Raw genomic sequence first — 20,558 nt, 5'->3', positions numbered from 1 at the left:
GGAGGGAGCTAGCTTGTTTTCTGCTGCTCCAGAGAACAGGACCCGGAGCAGTGGCTGCAAGCTACAGGAAAAGAGATTCCACCTCAATATTAGGAGGAACTTCCTGACAGTAAGGGCTGTTCAACAGTGGAAGAACACTTCCTTGGAGTGTGGTGGAATCTCCCTCCTTGGAGGTCTTTAAAGAGGCTGGATGGTCATCTGTCGGGGTGCTTTGATTGAGAGTTCCTGCATGGCAGGGGGTTGGACTGGATGGCCCTTGCAGTCTCTTCCAACTCTGTGATTCTAGGTTTACAGGAGTTAGCATGACAGAGTATGGTCAGTACATAACTGTGAACAGTGGAGGGAGTAAAGGGCCATCAAACAAACTATATAAGGAAAAACATACTTATACTACTGTAGCACTTTTACTATGGGGCGTTGATTGGACATTAGCACCATGCATAGGCACTGAAACAATATGGAATTTATTGCACAATATCTATAATACAAATGAAGCATATTATGCCATACAATTAACACTGTAGCCACTATGCAGCAATCTAATACACTGAGAATAGAATCATAGAATCAGTACCAAGTTAAAACAGAAATATTCAACCAACCAAAGAGCTTATACTGTACTAGTTATTTACACTACAGCTTTAATGTATGAATTCTTACTACTAAATGATTTCCTTCCACAATTAATCCCTGGTTGTAAAATGCCTTCAGAGAATGATCTTTGATATATAGTCTACTCAAGACTATATATTTAGAAGTATCACAAAATTAATGAAAGTCAGTAAATGTTGAATATACGATAGCTGTCTCCAACTTGATGCTCTACAAATAATAATAATAATAATAATAATAATAATAATAATGTTTATTTATATACCGCTTTTCCAAATTAGATCAAAGCGGTGTACAGCAGGAAGTACAATACAAAGTCAAAAAAACAACAACAACATAACAGGCCTCTCTCCCTCTCAAGATGGTGGCTGAAGGGAGGGCTTGGGATGCCAACTCCCATCACTCCCAGCCAACACAGTCTGTGGCCTTGCTGGTTGGGGATGATGGGATTGTAGTCTAAATACATTCAGAAGATGATTGATTGAGGAAGCCCAGTTTAGGAGGCTTAACCTGAAAGTTTTACTTTTTTGCATCACAGTTTCCAGAATATCTCCAGCTGCATCGTCAGTAGCATGCTGGTTGGGTTATTCTGGGAGTTGTAGTCCAAAACGTATGGTTTTTAAACTCTGGTATGCAATGTTATTTGCATTAAAATGGTTCTGGTGTTTGAGGCAACTGACCACTGCAGTTCTTCTGTCTGACATTTGTATATTCAGAAGGCATTGGGAATTCTGCTAATTCATAATTTCCCCCTCCTGTTTTCTTGCAGGTGGCCAATGGCGATTGCTATGCTTGCATCAAAAAAAGTGAATGTCCAGCCATTGGTGACCCATCGATTTCCTTTGGAAAAGGCTCTGGATGCTTTTGAAACAACCAAAAAAGGCATTGGGATAAAAATCATGCTGAAATGTGATCCTAATGATCAGAATCCATAAAAACCCCAACAACTTCCAAAACAAAACAGAATGCTACATCCTACTGCTAGTGAGGGTGGAATACTTAGCAAAGATTGGCTGAGGACTTAAAGAGCCTTAAAATGAAAAAATGAAATAAATGTTAAAACAGAATTCTGTGAAACATTAAATTAATGGTTTGTAGCCTTTTTGATTCACAGCCCTCTTTGAGAATCTGATAAGTTATAGACCCTTTCCCCATAAAAATGAGCTAGACACACATTTTAAGATAACAAAAAGGAAACTGAAGTGGAAAAATGTGTCTGGTTCAGGGATTCCGTGTCTTTTCTGGAATTCTGGTTATGATTATATTGTGGAAGAGGGTTCTTGCTCAGTCTAGTTTTCTGTGCATGTGGACATTTTGTATGGGGGGGAGCATTCAGACATAAAGTCCCCACTCAGAAACAGTTTAGCCCTGCAAAATCTTTACTGCACAGCTATACTGATCGTGCATTTTTGCCACTTGGGTTTTACCCCACTGATAATTTGCCTTACACATACTGATACAAACACAGACACACACACCACAGAGTGGCAATTTTGGAACAATTTTACACAATAAGTATTTCGTATGCAGTGAGAACTAACTTTTTAGAATCAATTGAAATCTAGCTGAAGGTCCAGCTTCCCCAACCCAGCATTATCCAACAGTCTTTGACTGTATAAATATAATAATAATAATAATAATAATAATAATAATAATAATAATAATAATAATTTGTTCACCCCAAATGTCTCCCCTGCTTCTGCCCATTTTAAATTTTAAACTTATCTATTTTAATCCTATATATTTTAAATGTTTAATTATTTTAAACTGTATTTGATGTGGGTATTAAGGTAAGGGGATGAAATTCTAATTGCGTTATGTATTTGTTAATGTATTTTTGTAAACTGCCTTGATCCTTTGGAAAGGCGGTATATACATAATAATAATGATAATGATGATGATAGTCCCCCTCATTTTGAGAAACCATGTGGGATTTGTAGCCCAACACTCAAAAGTGGACTACAGCTGTGCCATCCTCTGCCAGCACAGTGGTTGGCCATTGCTGGTTGTGGATGATGGGAGTCACAGTTGTGAACACACCTTAAAGGTACCAGATTGAGAGGCAATTGTCATCCATAACAGTTGTTTCAATCTATTTTCTGTGTTGTTTTTACAAGGGTTTTCTGTAACAAATGTCCATTGTGTGAAGGGAATAGGGTTTTTGCTTGCTGAAATCTGGACTACAAAAATATTATCCTCTTCCATATTGTTCCTTTTAAAAAAATATGTTCATTTTTTAAGAAAGGCAAATGTCTGAATATGCCTATTTCAGTCATAGACTATACATTTATAAGTGATGCCTTTGGGTGTATTTCATGTTGCAATTCCATCAAAGGTAGATAGCTCCTGGAGCATTATGAGATGTGTGTGTCTTCAACTGTTCATTACCAATCATTGATTTTAAAATGCTGGGACTCTACTTGTTCTGGTGCCAGTTGCTTTCTTATGGAAATGAAACAGGGAATCTTTGGTTCTGTTGCACTGTGTACAAATCCCTTGCAATTATAGTCACTGTGCTTGAATGTTATGCTTTTGAGCCCTGTGGGGATAACCTAAGTCGGTGCCTTCCCATGACTACTGCAGCAAGAGCCACTTCCTCCTCACATTATAGCCCTGAAGGGCATGTTGGCATGCCTCAGCAAGCAGCTAGCTTAAGATGTGGACTGTAATTTTGAAATGCAAAATTGGTAAAGGGGATGACTGACTCCCAAATCCTAGATCTTCTACAAAGGCCTAGGACAGAAACCACTAACAATATATTTTACTCACAGAGTCATGTTATACTGATTTTGCCTTTCACTCATCTAGCACTGTTCACAGATGTAGTCTAAGCCATCACAAGAAATCAGATTCAGATACTGCCTGTCAGGGGAGTCTGAGGTATTGCATGGTTTGACTATTCTGAATACTGGGTATGCTTTGATTGGGATTTCCTGCATGGCAGGGGGTTGGACTGGATGGCCCTTGTGGTATCTTCCAACTCTGATTCTATGAGTCTATTATTTTGATTTTGAAGAAATGTTGTTTTGTTTCAAACTCAGGGTACCATGCAAATAAAGGAGTTCTGTTGAATAAACTGCTTTCACAATTGTGTGTCTTTAATACAACTAGAAACGATAACAACCAGCTATTGGTAACAGTATGTTATTTCCAGTGGGGTGCACTTTTCACTGTAGATAAGGCCTTTTCATATACATTACACTAAAATTTTTACACTTCCTGCTGCTGTTTGAGAATTATACTGAGCTGTTCACATTGCATTACATGCCCTATCTCTACTGACTCTTCCTTTTGAATGACATCCTCTTCAATATCTGTAGGTTCTTACTTCTCACCTATATACAAATACACTTATCTGCAAATTAGGGCACCTTTATATAATGTTAGCTGGATGATACAGTTACTAAACATTTGGGGACTGAAGGAAAATTGAATTTTGGGGAGAGAGTTCCTATTAGCCCCCTGCTATGCCCTGTGGACAGTCTTACTTCACAACAACATGTAAAATCCATGCCTTTTCCATATTCATCTTGTATCATTTTTCTTCTTTTCTTTCTTTCTAAAATGGTTAAAGAGTAGCTTTAGATGGGAGATCTGGATGTTTCATTTACACCTTTTCGGGATAGGTGATGACAAATGGCTCTTCAGCCATTAAAACTGTAGACATAAATTCACTTTCATTAACTTGTTCGCAAGTACCTGATAGGAGAACCATGTGGGAGACTACATGGTGCAAAGTCTGTCCCACTGTTCTCACTGTGCAAAAAAAGACATTTATAGATCACCCAATAAGCAGAATTTTCTAGGTCGTGTGTAGCCTGGAATTTTTTTGGTGTCTTATCCATGCACATGTTCCTCATCACAAGCACTGGGTATTTCTGTCCAATATAGAATGTCTGCAGTTGTTTCAAGGTTCAGACATGGAGTTGCACATGCAGTGCCATTATGCATGCAGATGTGCATGCGGATTTGGTTGCGCATATGGATGTACATTCAGTTGCCCAATACTGCCATTCAGCGCAAATGTACATTCAATGAGTAACATCACATGCAGAGAAGTATGCAATACAAAACAGTGGACTCTTCTAGACAGGGGAAGAGTTGTCAGGAGGTGGCAATATTTCTTGCTGTATGTCCCCTATCTTATTTTTAAAACAACACAAAACAACATTTTGTCAGTCACATGATGTTTCAGGTTATTCCACCTCACCTCCTTTTCTGCAGTATTCTGAAGCATTTTTATTTGTCAAAACACTTTCCCGTTTATCCATTATATTTTCTGTACAGAAAGCAACCAAAGTGGGAAGAGGGGAATCTACTCAGCAAGGCTACATAGCCTTAATTCAGTATTAGAAGAACAACATCTGACACTCAGGTTAATGTAAATGAGTAAGTTTGTACAGTATATCACTGTGGGACTTACTGTGCTCAAACACTCAGCATCAATGCACTGATTTGTCATACATAGTCTACAGTATATGCAAATTTCAACATTGTGTCCATATCCCATATTGTGAAAAATAAACCTAATTAGAAGGGGTTTAAATTTCTTTTGCAACTAGAAGTTTTTTTTTTTAAAAATGCTGATAGATTCAAATGGCCATTGTGGTGTAGCAGTTTGAGCACTGGATTAGGTCTCTTGGAGACCAGGGTTTGAATCCCCATCCAGTCATGGAAACCTCCTAGGTGACCTCTGATAAGTCACGATCTTTCAGCCTCAGAGAAAGGCAAAGGTAATCCACCTCTGAACAAATCTTGCCAAGAAACCCCCACTACAGTTTTGCTTTAGGGCCATTGTAAGTCTAAAAGTACTTGAAGGCACACAACAGTGGCAACAACGACAACAACGGCAGAAAGGAGAGAGTCTTAACTACGTATTTATTTTAATTTCTTAGTACATTTGTATGCTGCCTTTCCTCCAGTAAGCTCAAGATGGCATACATGGTCTGTCTCTTCTCCACTTTATGCCTACACCAACCCTATGAAATAGGTCAGGCTGACCAGTGTAGACTTGAACCTGGATCTTCCAGATTCTGGTCTAGCACTCTAACCATTGCACTAAAGTAACCATGTATGGTCTAAAATTACTGTACCAGGCTCTTCAGAAGACAGAGAATTTCAGTAGGCACTGCTTGTTACCTGGTTGTATGACAAATGACTCCTGCTGAAACTCTTCTCTTCTGCATCCCCATTAAATATATAGCAGTCTCCTCCAGTTTTCATCTGGAAACCCAAGTGTGTAACTCATTGCTAGGTTTCTAAGAGGGGAAGAAATCTCCAATTGTGGCTTTAAGGAAAGCCCAGGGATCTGTGAACAGGGCAGTCCTTCCATTAGACAGTATTGTTTGTTCTTGTTTTTAGCATATTCGTATATTATTTTAGTATTTTAACATTTTAGCAATTTATAACATGGTGTTTTATTGTTTGTTTTTGATTGTATATATACTGATGTACTTTGGTGGAAAGGACATAATAATAATAATAATAATAATAATAATAATAATAATAATAATTATTATTATTATTATTATTATTTCCATGCTAGGAAGCAGATTTTGGGGACAGCAGTAATGGCCCTCCCGAGCTGTTCTTCCATTTCCTCTCTTGGTATTGGCCACAAGTCTTTTTGTGCCTTCCTTTTTGTCAGTGCTGAAGTAAGTTTCAGTTGCTAATCCAACTGGCATTTGCACACGGACAAGTGTGTATGCATGAAAGACAGAAAGAGAGACATTTTCTCAGGCTGCTAAATATCTTGGGCCAGTTCTAGCTGGGAACATAAAAAGACGAAGGTTTCAATGGTGCAGAAGTGAAAAGAACAAGAGTGGGAAGCCTTTTCTGTTTGGTCCACAGCACACTGCAGGAATAATCCAGTTTGAGACTGCTTTAACTGCTCTGACTCAATGCTAGGGAATCCTGAGGATTGCAGTTTGTTGTAGCACCAAAGGCAGAGCTCTCTGACAGAGAAGGCTAAATGTCGCACAGAACTACATCTCCCAAAATCCCCTAGCATTGAGCAGTTAAAGCAGTCTCAAACTGGATTATTTCTGCAGTGTGTTTTGGAGCATAAGCACAAGAGATGTAACTGTGCTGCACTCATGAATCTCAAACCAGTGGTTAGAGGAAGGCACTTCCATACATGTCTATCCATTTCTGATTTTTCCTTCGTGTGCTTCCAGACTAAAACTAGTGCTGAAAATTGGTATTGGAGGTATATTCTGGTGGACCAGGAGTTACACATAAACATCCAATGGGTATGTTTTCTTGTAGACAACAGCCTTGTGGGAGCCATGTTCATATCAGGAAGGGGAAATGCTTTACAATATTCATTCTGGGAAGGGATATGCCCAGTGTATGAGTTTTTCAGTTTTGCTTTATCATTGGTCATCATCAATAACTTCTTATAAAGTCATGCTTTCCATATTTGCTTTCTTCATGGAGCAGAACGGCAAAGCGGAAGAGAGATTTTAAGCAGTGAGTGGGGAAATTCCATCTCTTGCAGAACTGTGTAAGAAGAGGTAAAATCTCATCTCGGCTCCTGCCACACCTTTTCCATTATCACTAGCCAGCTAGGATTCCTGTTTCATCTTTATAGCTTGACAATATTTCCTTACTCCCAGCAAGCATTACAGTAGCACAGAGTCATCCAAACAACGTGTTGTTAAGACTGTTCAAAGGTAGTGTTTGATGCATCTGTCTGTTTTGATTTATCCCAGTTTCTCATTCCTCAGTCTTGAGTTCAATTTGCCCCAATCTTTTCAACCATAAATACGGTTTGCCTGAACTCTCAGAATGTTTTAATCAACATTTGCATGAAAATTTTATGAATTTGTGTTCAAATCACCCAATTTTGGGGTATATTTTTGTCTCATACCTTTGCATGCATTTTCTGAATGCTTTTTTTTTTTTGGACATTGCTTTCAGTATTAAACATATTTTTCTACTTGCCTCTACATTCCCATAATGTACACACATCTGTTTGGAGAACGATTTTTAAACAAGATAACTGAATGTTGCTTTGCTTATTGTTCAAAAAAGTGAAATATGTTCATTTTACCTTAAAATACAAACCAATTCTATTTCTCCCCTATCCCTAGTAAGAGGTCCTGCAGTTCGTTGGGCAAATTTCACAATGTGCATACTTCCATAGTAATCCTCCACATAATGGATTACACCCACCTTGTTGTTATTTGCCTCCACATTGACTTCAATTTATGGCAATCCTATCAATTTATTGGCAAGATTTATCCAAAGAAGGTTCTCCATTGACTTCCTCTATGGCTGAGAGTGTGTGACTTGCCCAAAGCTAGTTTTCCATGGGAGAGCAGGAATTACTATCTCCTGGTATCCAAAGGTGCAGCTACACCAGGTGTTCCCAATCTATGCTCCAAGGAGTCCTTAGGCCTCTGCATGCTCTTCCCAGGTGCTCCGTGGCCACTCCAGGAAAATGAAAATTGAATTAAATTAAATAATAAGAATATATTCTTATAGATACTTCTAAGCACCATTAACTTGTAAGACGTGGGGTAGGACTCTTAGGAGCTCTGCCATAGAAATAAGGGCACTGCAAATCAAAAAGGATGGGAACCCCTGATCTGCACTATAAAAATAATGCAGTCTGACACCACTTTAGGTGCTGTAGCTCCATCTCATTGAACTCTGGGATTTGTAGCTTGGAACCTATGCTCCAAGGAGTCCCATGATTCTGTACGAAGGAGCCATGGCAGTTAAAGTGGTGTAAAACTGCCTTATTTCTACAGTGTAGACGCACTCCTTGACCAACACTCTATTACACTATGCTGGCTCTCAGAATTGGCCTTCCATGGATAGAAACGTTCTGTATACAGAAGTTGTGTCTGTCTGTTTTTGGAAGTGACTTGAAGGCACACAACACACACACACACACACATACACACACTTCTCCCTGAAGGTCATCCTTTTCACCAAGATACTCTGCTCTCATGAACACAGTTTTCAGGGAGATGGAGGGAAAAATGGATTGAGAAATCCAGCTTCAAAAGCCCAATTGGCATGTGTTGGACTGGGCCCAATTTGGGATTGCACCACTAAACTCTCCAGGTAAACAATGTGTTATTTCAGTTCAAGTGAGTGAGTTTACTGTACTGGCCAAAGGTCATTACAAATACATTAAAACTATAGGAAAGTACTGTATAGGAAAATACAACCCCTGGCAAACATTGATAATATAAAACTGTTTCAAATGTACCATCAAGAATCTTGATCTCAAATTAGTACTGTGGATCTCAAAGTCAATTTATAGCAATTTTATCTAATTCTATCTAATATTTTTTGCAGCCCGCATTATCACACCCTTCATGCCCCGCATTACTTTCATATTTTTGCTATCAAGGGCCAGGCATGTTCTTCAAAGGTCACAATGATCTTTGGAGCACCAGGTGAATTCCCCATGGGAAGGTCATGGAAGACCTCAAGGCCTGTAGAAGGACCCAAGAAATTCTGAATGGGTTTACTAATCACTCCTTCCCCTGGCCAAGCTCTCAGATATTTTCTTGCACCAGGAGACACAGGAGATCTTATTGCACCAGTAAGCCAGCTCCTTCTGCCTATCCCTTGCCTTGCACCCAGCCAAATTCCCTGTCCATCCACGTTGGGGCTGTCCTAATCCAATTGTTGTTTTTGTAACTCTGAAATTAAAGCCATCCAGAATCTCATTGCTGATTCCTTGGAAAGGCCACCAATTCTTTGTTATCTTGCAAGATAGCACCTAGAACCCTTTGAAACTAGGATCTCTGGTATAAATATCAATCCCAAAACCTAGCCTCTTTGAAACACCAAGACTCCATGGGCTCAAGACACCATGTGCTTGAGACATCATGTGCATCAGACACAGGGTGCCCCGATACAGTTTATGTCTCTCTCAGACTCTGTCTGAACCACTTACCACTTTCCATGATCTACTCCTTCAGACATGTAAGTATTGTCCCCTTTACAACCCTAAAACTTCTCTATCTAGTTTCCATACCTCTATTTTGGTCAGCTCTGCTTGTTTGATCACCAACAATCTATACTCTCCCTTCCTCTCAACAGATCCTTCCCTTAATACTTATACGTGAAATTCATAAACATATTTTATCTTAATTTCTCTAGTAAACAGAACAATTTTTTTTTTACAAAAGTCCATTGTGATCAGTTAGAGAAACATGAAGCCCCACAAAAATAGTTGGTCTAGGCCGGCTTTGCCACTTTTTAAAAATGGAGCTGTTTCTAAAAAATAATCATGTTCTGAAGTTCTGAGAGGAGATGGAGAATAACTTTTTGTTCAGTTATGTAGCTGTTGTGCAACGCTGCCTTGTTGGTGAATTGTGTCATGACGCAACCAAATGCACAACCAAATTCACAATGGCATCCATGCAGAATGCAGTGCACACTCATGTCATGTGAAATGTGCATTCGTGTACAACGGCTCTTCATGCACAACTCTGTTTCCACAATCTTGAACCGAGTATAGCCATTCCATGTCTAATGACATGTCTTCCTCAGGGGCTGTCGGACCTATTTCACTTCTAGATAATAGGATTAACCACAAAGAGGATCATGCCCATGTAAACTCCCATTTCCAGTACCCGAATGGTGTATCCTAGCAGGTATGCGGTGGGGTTGTGGATTGTTGATAAGCAGGTTGTCCAGTTCTTGGATATGTTGATCTATGCTGTGCCAAAGAATTGTTACCCATAAAGCTGCAGATAATTTATTTCCCAATGCTTGTGTGCCTTCCTTCCATTGTCTGTTCTTTGCTTTTCACGTTTTCCTCTTTAATGGCTACACCCATAATTAGGATACTATCAATGATAAGCCACTTCAAACATTTGCTTTTTGCTTGGTGTCTTCACAAGTCGTGCACTGAACTTTTCCCCCCGATGGGGAAATCCATCCCAAATCAGGGTCTCTTCCTGGTTGAAGAACAAGGCAATAGCAAACTAGGTGCTGTAATCACCATCCAAAGGAAAACTTTATCTATGACACCATTTGGAACTAAGCCAGTTGACCTAGGTAGGCCTTTGGTTTTATCATTGCTTTTGAGAAAAAGTTCAGCTGACTGCAGGTGAATAAAGCTAAAGGTCTCCCTTCGCAACCCAGTTAACATAAAATTCCCTAATCTCAAGGGAGGGGCACAACGGGTGGTCTTTACATTTCTACTTAAGTTTTTTTCGTGAGAATTTTGTCTCCTTCACATGCTGCACCTCTGCTAGGGAAAGTGAATACACTTCCTCAGAGAGTGGTGGAGTCTCTCTCTTTCGAAGTCTTTAAACAGAGGCTGGATGGCCATCTGTCGGGGATGCTTTGATTGAGAGTTCCTGCATGGCAGAAGGGGGTTGGACTGGATCAGAGCCCTTGTGGTCTCTTCCAGCTCTATGATTCTATGAAGCCCGTGTGCCTTCTTTCGTGTTCCACGTGTGATGCCCATGATGCCTCAGTTCCATGATTTCTCTATATTAAAGATTTCTTACATAGAAGCAGTCTTCTTTAATATATTCAGGAACTTCATAGCTTCACAGAACTGGATGCATCAGATTTGCTAGAAGACATTCTTGGTCCTTGCAGCCCATGATAATCTGCTTTGTGTGGATCTGAGCTGAAACCTCACATCTTCCAACATTTCACAGACAACAACATCAGAGTGTCGTCATGATGGCAAAAGTTATTAATGAGAAAGAATGGATGAGCTAGAAGATACTGCATCCATTTGGTTTTGCTTATGGTTATGGTGGGTGAGTGGGTTTATGGGGCATTGTATTTTAAGATTTTGTAATATTATTGTAATATCATTGGAGAGGCAGGGTATAAATAATTTAAAATTATTATTGTTGTTGTTCTTGTTATTGCCATTATTATTATTTGAGCCTACTGGGGAGAGCAAGATACTGGTCCCTGTTCTCTTCCCCCCCGTTGAGTTACTTTTACACTTTGAATTCAGTTTGCAGCAATTGAAATAACCCAAGAAAAAAGGGGGAAAGTGGGAAGTGGAGAGAGATACTGGGACATTTAAAAGGCAGCTGAAAAAGTGGGACAACAGAGCATTCACAGTATTTTCAGCATTCTTCTCCAGCACCTTCTCTCAAAAGAGTAGATTTTCATTCTTGCGACTTTCTTCACTATCCAGTTCTCTCATCCATACATGGGGATGGGGAATACAATGGCTTAGATGATCCTCACTTCAGAGTTATATCTTTACGCTTTAGGATCTTGCCCAGTTCTGTCATAGCTGCCCTTCTCAATCCTAGTCATTTTATTATTTCTTGATTACAGTCGCCAGTCTGATCAATATTTGATCCAAGGTACGGGAATGCTTTGACTGTTTCACTTTCCTTGTTATCTGGAGACAGGTTTGAGATGTTTAAGTGACTCATGTTCTTTTATAGTGTAGTGTTTTGAGTAATGCTCCTAGAGATCGGGAAATCCACTTGGTAACCTTGGGACTTTGGACAAGTCACACCCTCTCAGCCTAGGAGGAAGGCAAAGGCAAACATTTCAGTTAATCTTGCCAAGAACAATTGGTAATAGCTTCACCTGAAGGACGTCATAAATCAGAAATGACTTGAAAGCACACACCACCACAAAAAAAAGTGCCAAAATAACTTGGCTCACTTCAAACCCTATGTTCCTTGAATTGGGTGAACAGAGGGTGCTATTTGCTGCTCTGCCACTGCAAAGTGTCTTTGGTTAGCCTCAGAGTAGAAGAGTGACACTTATTGTGAGAAAGAATGCAACAAATGTCAGCTTTTACAGTTTTCTGACAAACCAGTTAAAGCTGAATAAACTAACTGGAGCAGAACGCTTTAAATCTGCTGTGTGAAAATACCCAGAATCTCTTCCTCAAGCCTTTGGATTTCCTTATATCTGCATGATTTGAAAGGATTAACACATTGATCCCTGTGTGCTTCTGCCCAGTCTTGTGGAAAGAGTTGCTAAACTCTAAGCTACTCTGAACCAAGAGTGTAGCAACTCCTGGGAGAACAATACCAGCTGTCCGGTGTCTAGACAATAATTATAGCCATTCCTTGCTGCACCAAACCACGAACCTGGCTTTGGTCCAAGATGGGATATATATTAATCAAAAGCTACCATGAGCTGGCAAGGTTAGTAGCTTCTCCTGGCAAGAAGCCATAGCAAATGGCCATACCAGGAAAGCAATCAATTTAATTGGTTGGCACAGCAACTTTGGAAAATTTGGGTGCAAAATCTTGCTCAAATATTGGCTCGTGACACGGATCCCTTTCCCAGTAAATAGCACTATTTTGGAAGGTGCAATGCAAACAGGGTTGCTCTCTTCCCTATCACACATTCGAAAACAGGCTAAACTTACCCAGATCCCTAAGCTGCTCCTCACACACAAGACATACTTTCCAGACCTTTCACCATTGTGGTTGCCTTCCTCTGGACATGCTCCAGCTTGTCAGTATCATAGTTCATGATGAGGATGGGAGGATGTCAATGGGGAGGAGTTACTGGGTGACACCAACCCTAGGGATGACACTGCACATGCACACGCACACACACACACTGATCTACCCAAAAATATAAATCATTGAGTAGTTTTACCTTTAAAAGGTCCTTTTTCCTTTACATTTTCATGTGTGTGTGTGTGTATGCTCCCTCCAGATCAAGATAAGATTACAACTCATTAATCAATAGCAAATTAAAATCAGCATCTATCTATCTATCTATCTATCTATCTATCTATCTATCTATCTATCTATCTATCCATCCACATGTAGCAATTAGTATGTCTGAACAAAGAAAGAAGAAATAGCAAAATAAATTCTTTTATCCAATTGTAAGACAGTTTTGGTTTTTCCTTATCGTGTGTGTTTTGGTTTGTGTTTATCATTCTTTCATCGCTTCCCAGAAAGGGAGGCTAGCACTCAGAATGATTCAAAAGACAGTATGATTAAATTATTTCCATTTATTGCAGGCATCGTTCATGATGGTGTCATTCATCTGGTCAGGGGGGGGGATCGCTGCAGCCGTCAGCTAGCCTTTTGATCTTGATATTATGGAAGCAGAAGGAAAAGCATCTTGAGGCAAAGGAAATCCACAGAAGGCTGGCTGACTGGTCCTTCCAGTGCTAAAGCTGGTGTGGGAAAATAAATCGGGATAGTTGATGGTGGGATATGGGGGGCAATCTTGCATGGATCAGTGTTGTATTGTAGCTCCATGTGTGGAACTAGACTATGCCAAGCCATTTACCACTCTCTGGACCTACTGCAGAGATGCTGAAGCCACTCTCCCCACTGAATTTGTGTCTGGTGAGGGTGAGGATTGCTTCACATCTGGCTAACCTCAATCTTGCATCAGGTTATGTCCCTGTAGCCAGATGCAAAGAGATTGTATCCACCAATGTCCTGCAGAGATCTCAGTAGCTGAGACGGGTGTAGATGTAAGGTTCACCTATGCCTACATATGCCAGCCATGAAATGTGGCCAGGGTGAAGCAGCGCCAGGTTATCTACACAGGAGGAATCTTCTTTGGAGGATTGTTTGGAGCAGCCCAGTTAGGACAGCTACCTGAGGGGAAAAAGTCAGGAGTAGGAATCTCAGGATGTGTCGGCTGAAGCTGAAAAAGTGCAATTGGCCCAAAGTCATGCCATAGAGTGGGAATCTGATCTCCCAGAGCCCTAGTCCAATACTTCAAGCACTACACCAAGAGTGGGCAACTGTGGAAGACTAGAGACATTAAAATATAGTACTTCCATTGACCCATGGATAAATCGACTCAGGATTTTTGGGTCAATTTTTAAACCTAAAATTTTAGACATATACATCAGTATATACAGTACAACCCTGAGGTTATAGTTTCAGTGTTCATTTATAATTGGTTCCATAGAATCTACGGAAATGGTACACACACACACAAAACGTCAGTTTAACTATCTTTAATTGACCCTTCAAATACAAAATTGTAGCTAAAACAAAATACAAACTGAGTGAGATAGAAAAAAATAATCCAAAATTAACCAGTATTTGAAGCACAGATGTACAAATTAAACCCTACCAAGTCCAGTCTGGTCCAGTAAGTAAGATGATAGTTTTCAAAGAAGTAGCTGTGTTAGTCTCTTGCAGCATATAAAGGTCAAAGGAAGGGGGGAAGACAAAGAAATGTGTCAGCACCTTTAAGACTAATTTGTTCTTAATTCTGCCTAAGTTTTTCTGGATATAAACCTACTTCTTCAGACACAGTACAGACTATGTATTACATCTGAAGAAGTGGGCTTATATCCACAAAAGCTCAAGTGAAAAGAAAAGAACCAGTTAGTCTTAAAGGTGCTGCCACATGTGAAAATTTCCCCTTCCCTTTTCTTTCTACCTTTCTGTAAGAAAGCTGAATGTGTTTTGACTCTCAAGGGATTCCTCCTTTGTATAGCAGCATATTGTTATTCATCGATGAAAGGAATCATTCTTCATTGAATACAATCTACTGATGTTCATACAATCTATAAAAGCGAATTCATGAACCAGAATGCAATTATACTTTGATTTGTACTGCTACAGATTTTGCAATGCAGTTTTTCAGTTAAATATGCACACAAAAAGGTAGATATTAGGGGAAAACAGAATATAAAAAGGCATACCTTGAGGAAAATGCAAAAAGGTATCTATTACGGGAAAGTGCAGAAGGTACATATGGTGCAAAAAGGCATATGAAAATAATTGTACATTTTCATGGGAACTATAAACATTTGCAGACTGGTATAGAAATAGGACAGAATGAACTGTGCTTGGAAAAAAAACACAAACTCTGTACAAGATTAAACTCATTCATTTTGTTCTTAACTTTCTATTTAGCTGTCATGACAAATAGTCATCATTATTGGGACCAAGGGCAATTTACCTGTCATAAGGTACATCTTTGTTGTTGTTGTGGGCTTTCAAGACATTTCTGTCTTATTGTGACCCTAAAGCATCCCCAGCAGATAGATGCCTAGCTTCTTTTTTGAAGATGTCCAGAGAAGGAAATTGGTGCCATTGCTGATGCTTTCATACTGTGAGAGGTTCCTTCTAATGTCCAAAGAAATCTACTCTCCTGTAACTTACAACTATTAGACCTAGTCCTTTCCACTGGGGCATTAGAGAACAGGCCTGCCAAAGAACAGGAATAAAATGTGGGACTTTCCAACCAGTTCAGATGCACCCAGCGTTAATAGCTATCCTCGGCAAACTTATCCCATTCCTTAGTAAAGCCATATGTAAAATGAAAGTCATCAGTAAGTTAACATTAAGTAAAGCTCAAGCAGGAAGAGTTTGGTCACGTCCACACACTATAAAGTTAAGCTGACGAAAACTAGGACAAGTCTCAACACTTTAAGTCGTAGGGAGGGGCAAAAGATTTCTTAAAGTAGAAACTTTGATTCTGTGAATAACCTCATAAACTGTTATCTCCAAGGTTATTGGAGGAAACCCAGACATTTAAGCAAATATTGAACTAGTTTCTCTTGCAATATTAATGCTTCCTACTCTCTAGAGTGTAACTTTTCAGGCTACTCTAGAATTTACAGATTGGAATCCAGTAATAATCAGAGTACTGGAGCCCTGTTCCCAGTCCATATCAACATGGCCAAGGGCCCATAACTTCTCAAGCATCTGGTTTAGGAGATGAAGAAATCATGAGCAGCCACCTCTGACCTGACCTCATGGAACTGCAGCAGAGTTTGCAAACGAGTTAAAAGTTCTCATAGTGATGCACAAAATAGGTCTGATCACGTTTATTGATCTTCTGACAGGCCTTCTCCACGTTCTTAGTCATGCCTGGTGGGCCACAACTGAAGACACCAATCTTCCTCACCTGAAAGCAAAAATAATAATAAAAAGCTTTTTAAAAAAAGGATAAACAAGTTAAAACTTTTTATTGTGTCCAGCACCCCGTTAGTGACATATGCAAGGGAAGAACCTATTGCAGTCAGAGAGAGCTAGACTGGTATGTCCCCATTGCCAGATGCAGAAGGATTACAACATCTGCTGAGACCCGCAGAGGACTCCAGTGGACCTCAGCAGAAGATGCCATCAATCTGTGCCTAGTTATGATACTTCTCCATTCCCCACTGTTCTCCATCAGCCATCCAATGACCATGGAGGGGAGCTGCAGCAGTTAAACTGTGAGTGCAACAGACAGTTCAGAGAATGAAAATAATCCAGGTTGAATCTTTGTTCCCGTGCATTTTGAATGCATCCAATTAAATTCTTTGGGGCACAGGCTGCCAAAACCCCAACTTCACCCAGGGCAATAGATATCATTTCTCCCCCATTGTTTAAAAAGATTCACATCGTTGGCAGTGTGAATAACTGATGCAAACAGACCCAAGATAAAACTCTGCATGCCTTGAATGTGTTTCAAATACATTCACATCATCGACTCCATCTTTAATCAAGTGCTGGCATGTGTGAGCAACCAAATTCTCAAAGATGCGCATCGATACAGTTCCATAATGTGAATAACAAAACTGGAATGTGTGAGTGACATTATTCGCCTAGTCACGCTAAAAACACCAGCATCTAAATGATCCCCAGGAGGGGCTGAAAGGAGACAGGTAGCTCAGTTCCACCTGAACATTGATTCTATGTTCTCATTGCAGGATCTTAAGCTGGATGTTATACCTAAAATGCATTCATGGAAAAGGGCCTGCTCTGCGTGCATAGTGGAATGAAAGTAAAAGAATTGTACCCTTTTAGGGTGGTTGCTATACCAAATTTACAAAAACACATACAGAGAAATAAGAGCCTTTATATGGTTTCAGATTATTTGTCAACCAGTCATGTCCAGTCCCACTGTCAGGATTGCAGCTGCAAACCTACCGTATAACCTGCTATCTAATGGTTTGTTTTAACTGGGATTGAACCTGGCACCCTGCATATGTAAAGATGTTCTATCATTATACTACACAAACTCTTTCTAAACAAAAACCCTATGCTGGTCCAAAGCTTGCACATCGATAGAAGAAGCTTCTAAAGCTCTGATGTGTTAGTTTTCTATATGCATGGAAGAATCTTTTTAATGCAGAGGAGCATTGAAAATGCAAGTAGTAGTACTGTACACTTAATTCTACTACCTCATCTTTCTCCCATCTCATTCTATGACAGGCATAGACAAGGCTGCAGGTTTTCTACATATATAAATGTATAAATTGCTGCAGAGAATCATTACCAAATTACCAAATTTTCAAAATAGCAATATGGGACTGTCAAAATTCAAGACATGCAGGGCTGACAATCATGAAGTATGTTTTAACAGACTTACGTCGTACCTAAATACCAAAGGAAAGTATTAGTTTCAGTTAACTCAGTCACATATTTCTCAGTATTAACATATTGTCCTCATTCATAAATTGCATGATGACACATAGCTGTCTTTATGAATGGTCCGCACCCAAATATATGGGATTTTTTTGGGCATTTTGTTCCGCCTACATAAATGAAAACAAAACAAAACAAAACAAAACTTTTCTAACCCTCAAATGAGGAACATCCCTAATAATAAGGGACATCTTGTAACTCTGTTATAGATGCTCATCTCCCCTTTCAAGTAAGGTTGCACTTAAAGGTTTTAGAAAAGTACCCTGCCCCTTGTTGTGTGCTTTCAGAAACTTGCAGGCATGGAGTAAGTGAAATGGCTTTTCCCTCACAACACTTACATGCCAGAAATAGTATCACTTACTTCATATTGCATGGCAGGTTGTTCTTATAGAAATAGGGCCAAGAAGAAAAAGGTGGAAACCTTAGTATTGCTGAATTATATGTGTTGCTGCCCTCGTGGCAAACACATAAGCTGCCCGGTTTTGCCCTTCAGTAATATGACTCACAGTGTTTTATGGGATTTACTTCCAGCTAATTGTGTATAAGAGTTAAGTACTGAAACTATGCAAAGAAAGGGAGGACCTCCAATGTTTGTTATCTAGCTAGGCAACTGAGTTTGCCCTCTCATAAGCATGTTTTCAATTGATAATGTAGGAGGCGTCATTTTCTGCAATTCTGGTGAAAATTTTCATCATGGCAGCTGTTAATTTTTCACATGATACACAGACAGGCTTTATCAGTGAAGGAGAAAGCTATCTCATGCTGTTCTAGGGTAAACAGTCCACATTCCACACCCTGAATACTTTTGTAAAATCTAGCACAACCTGGGTTGTTTCCTCCTACATGTCTATTTATCTCTCTCTCCTTGATACAGACTATCCCTCCAGACATGCTGGACAACATCTCCCAAAAGCCCTCAGCCCAAGACAACTTCTTGGCCACTGTGAGAACAGAATACTGACTAAATAGACCATTGTTCTGATCCAGGAGAGCTCTTGTTATGCTGACACATTTGTAAAGGAAAAGGAAGCATTAGGATTTATCTAGGGCAGGCTTCCTAAAGCCATGTTAGCACCATCAAGCTCCATCATTTAAGATTCTTCTACAGGTCAAGCTGGTCATTCTAAACTGCATGTGTCCAAAGTGTGCCCATCAGTGTTATCATTAGGCTTGGCATCACCCGGTGCAGTACCTTATGGTACCACCCTCCCATTGACATCCTCCCGTATCCAGTGGCATCCCTGCCCCTGGTTCACCCAGTGTGGGAAATGGGACTTCTGGGGGTAGTAGCAATGTTTCCAGGGGGAAGGGACAGTGGCCAAAAGTGCATGCTCGTCCCTTCTCCTTTGCTGCTCCTGTGGCGATGATCTATTCATGAGTAGAGTGGCACCATGACAGTGAGGTCAGAAGAGCTCAGATAGCCCTCTCCTTTGCTGCCATAGTGACATTCTCCTCATGAACAGATCAGTGCCTTGGCACTGAGGTTAGGAGGAGTGCGCCTCTCCCACAGCGAAGCCAGGAGGGACACATTCGTCCCTCTTCACCCTGCAGCAGAAAGAGGGTCCAACTGAGCATCATCCCTTTTCTGGGGTGTCATCCAGTGCAGGCTGCACCCCCCGCACTGCCCTAGCGATGCCACTGCCCATACCTCACCATACAGAATCCTTAGTAATGTTTTTTTGTACTAATGTTACCCAGAAGTTGTAATTCCTGTACATCACCGAATATAATGGCAATTGTTATGACAAAAACTACTAGCTAAATTAAAATTATACCTTTAAATTACAATATCATATATATCACATATCATACACACAACCTAAATGTACATTGTTTCATACTGTTAAAGCGAACATTTGGTAAGACATGATGATTTTAAAGAAAAAATAAATATTTTAAATGTATTTTTTAAAAAAAAAAAAAACAGGGCTTTTCTTTTCTCCTCCCACTGAGCCTCACCCCACTGATACCATCTTCAGCATTTTAAAGGGCAGAAGTTGAACACCACAACCTATTTCTGCCAAAGGCAGATGTTTGAGGAGCATCACCCCCTTTTGGGGTGTCACCTGGTGCATCTCACACCCCAGCACCCCTTAATGCCATCCCTGGTGTCTGCAAGGGCTGTTTTTATGGCGCTTGACACCACCCCAGCCCCCCACCTGCCATTTCTCTAACCAATAATGAGTAAAATCTGTCTGAGATGGAACAGCCACATTCAGTTCAACGTTGCAGAAGTGGAGTTGTGCATTAGGTCCCATTATGTTTGATTGCACATTGCACATGGATGTGCATGTGTATTTGGTTGTGTATCTGGTTGCACATTTGCTGTCTTAATTCAGTTGCACAACACTGTCATTTCAATACAGAGATTGCATAGCACAATTAATGCATAACTCCACACATCCCCGATGTAGGATATCAGTCAATATTGTTATTCATCACATAATTATGACTAGCATTAATTACGTAGTGGCTGATAGGAAGAGAATCAACCCATTTTAAATGTAGTGCCAGAGAAGAATTCTGTGGATTCCATAGACAGCTAAAAAGGCAAATGAGTGAGAGCAAGCCTAAATTCTCTCTAGAAGCCAAGATGACTAAACTGAGGCTGTTGTATGGCCA

The 20,558-nt window shown here is 40.1% G+C and overlaps 3 protein-coding genes across 7 annotated transcripts in view; 1 reads left to right on the top strand and 2 right to left on the bottom strand.

Annotated features, from left to right (window-relative positions):
- The window catches only part of SORD (sorbitol dehydrogenase), a 19,404-nt gene extending 15,721 nt beyond the window's left edge, over window positions 1–3,683 (top strand). The window contains exon 9 of the mRNA XM_042475666.1: window positions 1,382–3,683. Coding sequence (XP_042331600.1) covers window positions 1,382–1,547 — 166 coding nt within the window. The 3' untranslated portion in view covers window positions 1,548–3,683. The remainder of the gene's footprint in view (window positions 1–1,381) is intronic.
- Window positions 1–20,558, bottom strand: part of PATL2 (PAT1 homolog 2) — a 741,315-nt gene that overhangs the window by 88,571 nt on the left and 632,186 nt on the right. The window lies entirely within an intron of this gene.
- Window positions 14,510–20,558, bottom strand: part of DUOX2 (dual oxidase 2) — a 68,204-nt gene continuing 62,155 nt past the window's right edge. Inside the window, exon 34 of the mRNA XM_042475634.1 lies at window positions 14,510–16,431. Within this exon, the coding sequence (XP_042331568.1) occupies window positions 16,309–16,431 (123 nt within the window). The 3' untranslated portion in view covers window positions 14,510–16,308. The remainder of the gene's footprint in view (window positions 16,432–20,558) is intronic.

The sequence above is a fragment of the Sceloporus undulatus genome, chromosome 6 (assembly GCF_019175285.1).
Source record: "Sceloporus undulatus isolate JIND9_A2432 ecotype Alabama chromosome 6, SceUnd_v1.1, whole genome shotgun sequence".
Taxonomy (NCBI): Eukaryota; Metazoa; Chordata; class Lepidosauria; order Squamata; family Phrynosomatidae; genus Sceloporus; species Sceloporus undulatus.
Note: the sequence above shows the minus strand (reverse complement) of the source record. Positions and strands in the feature narration are given on the sequence as shown.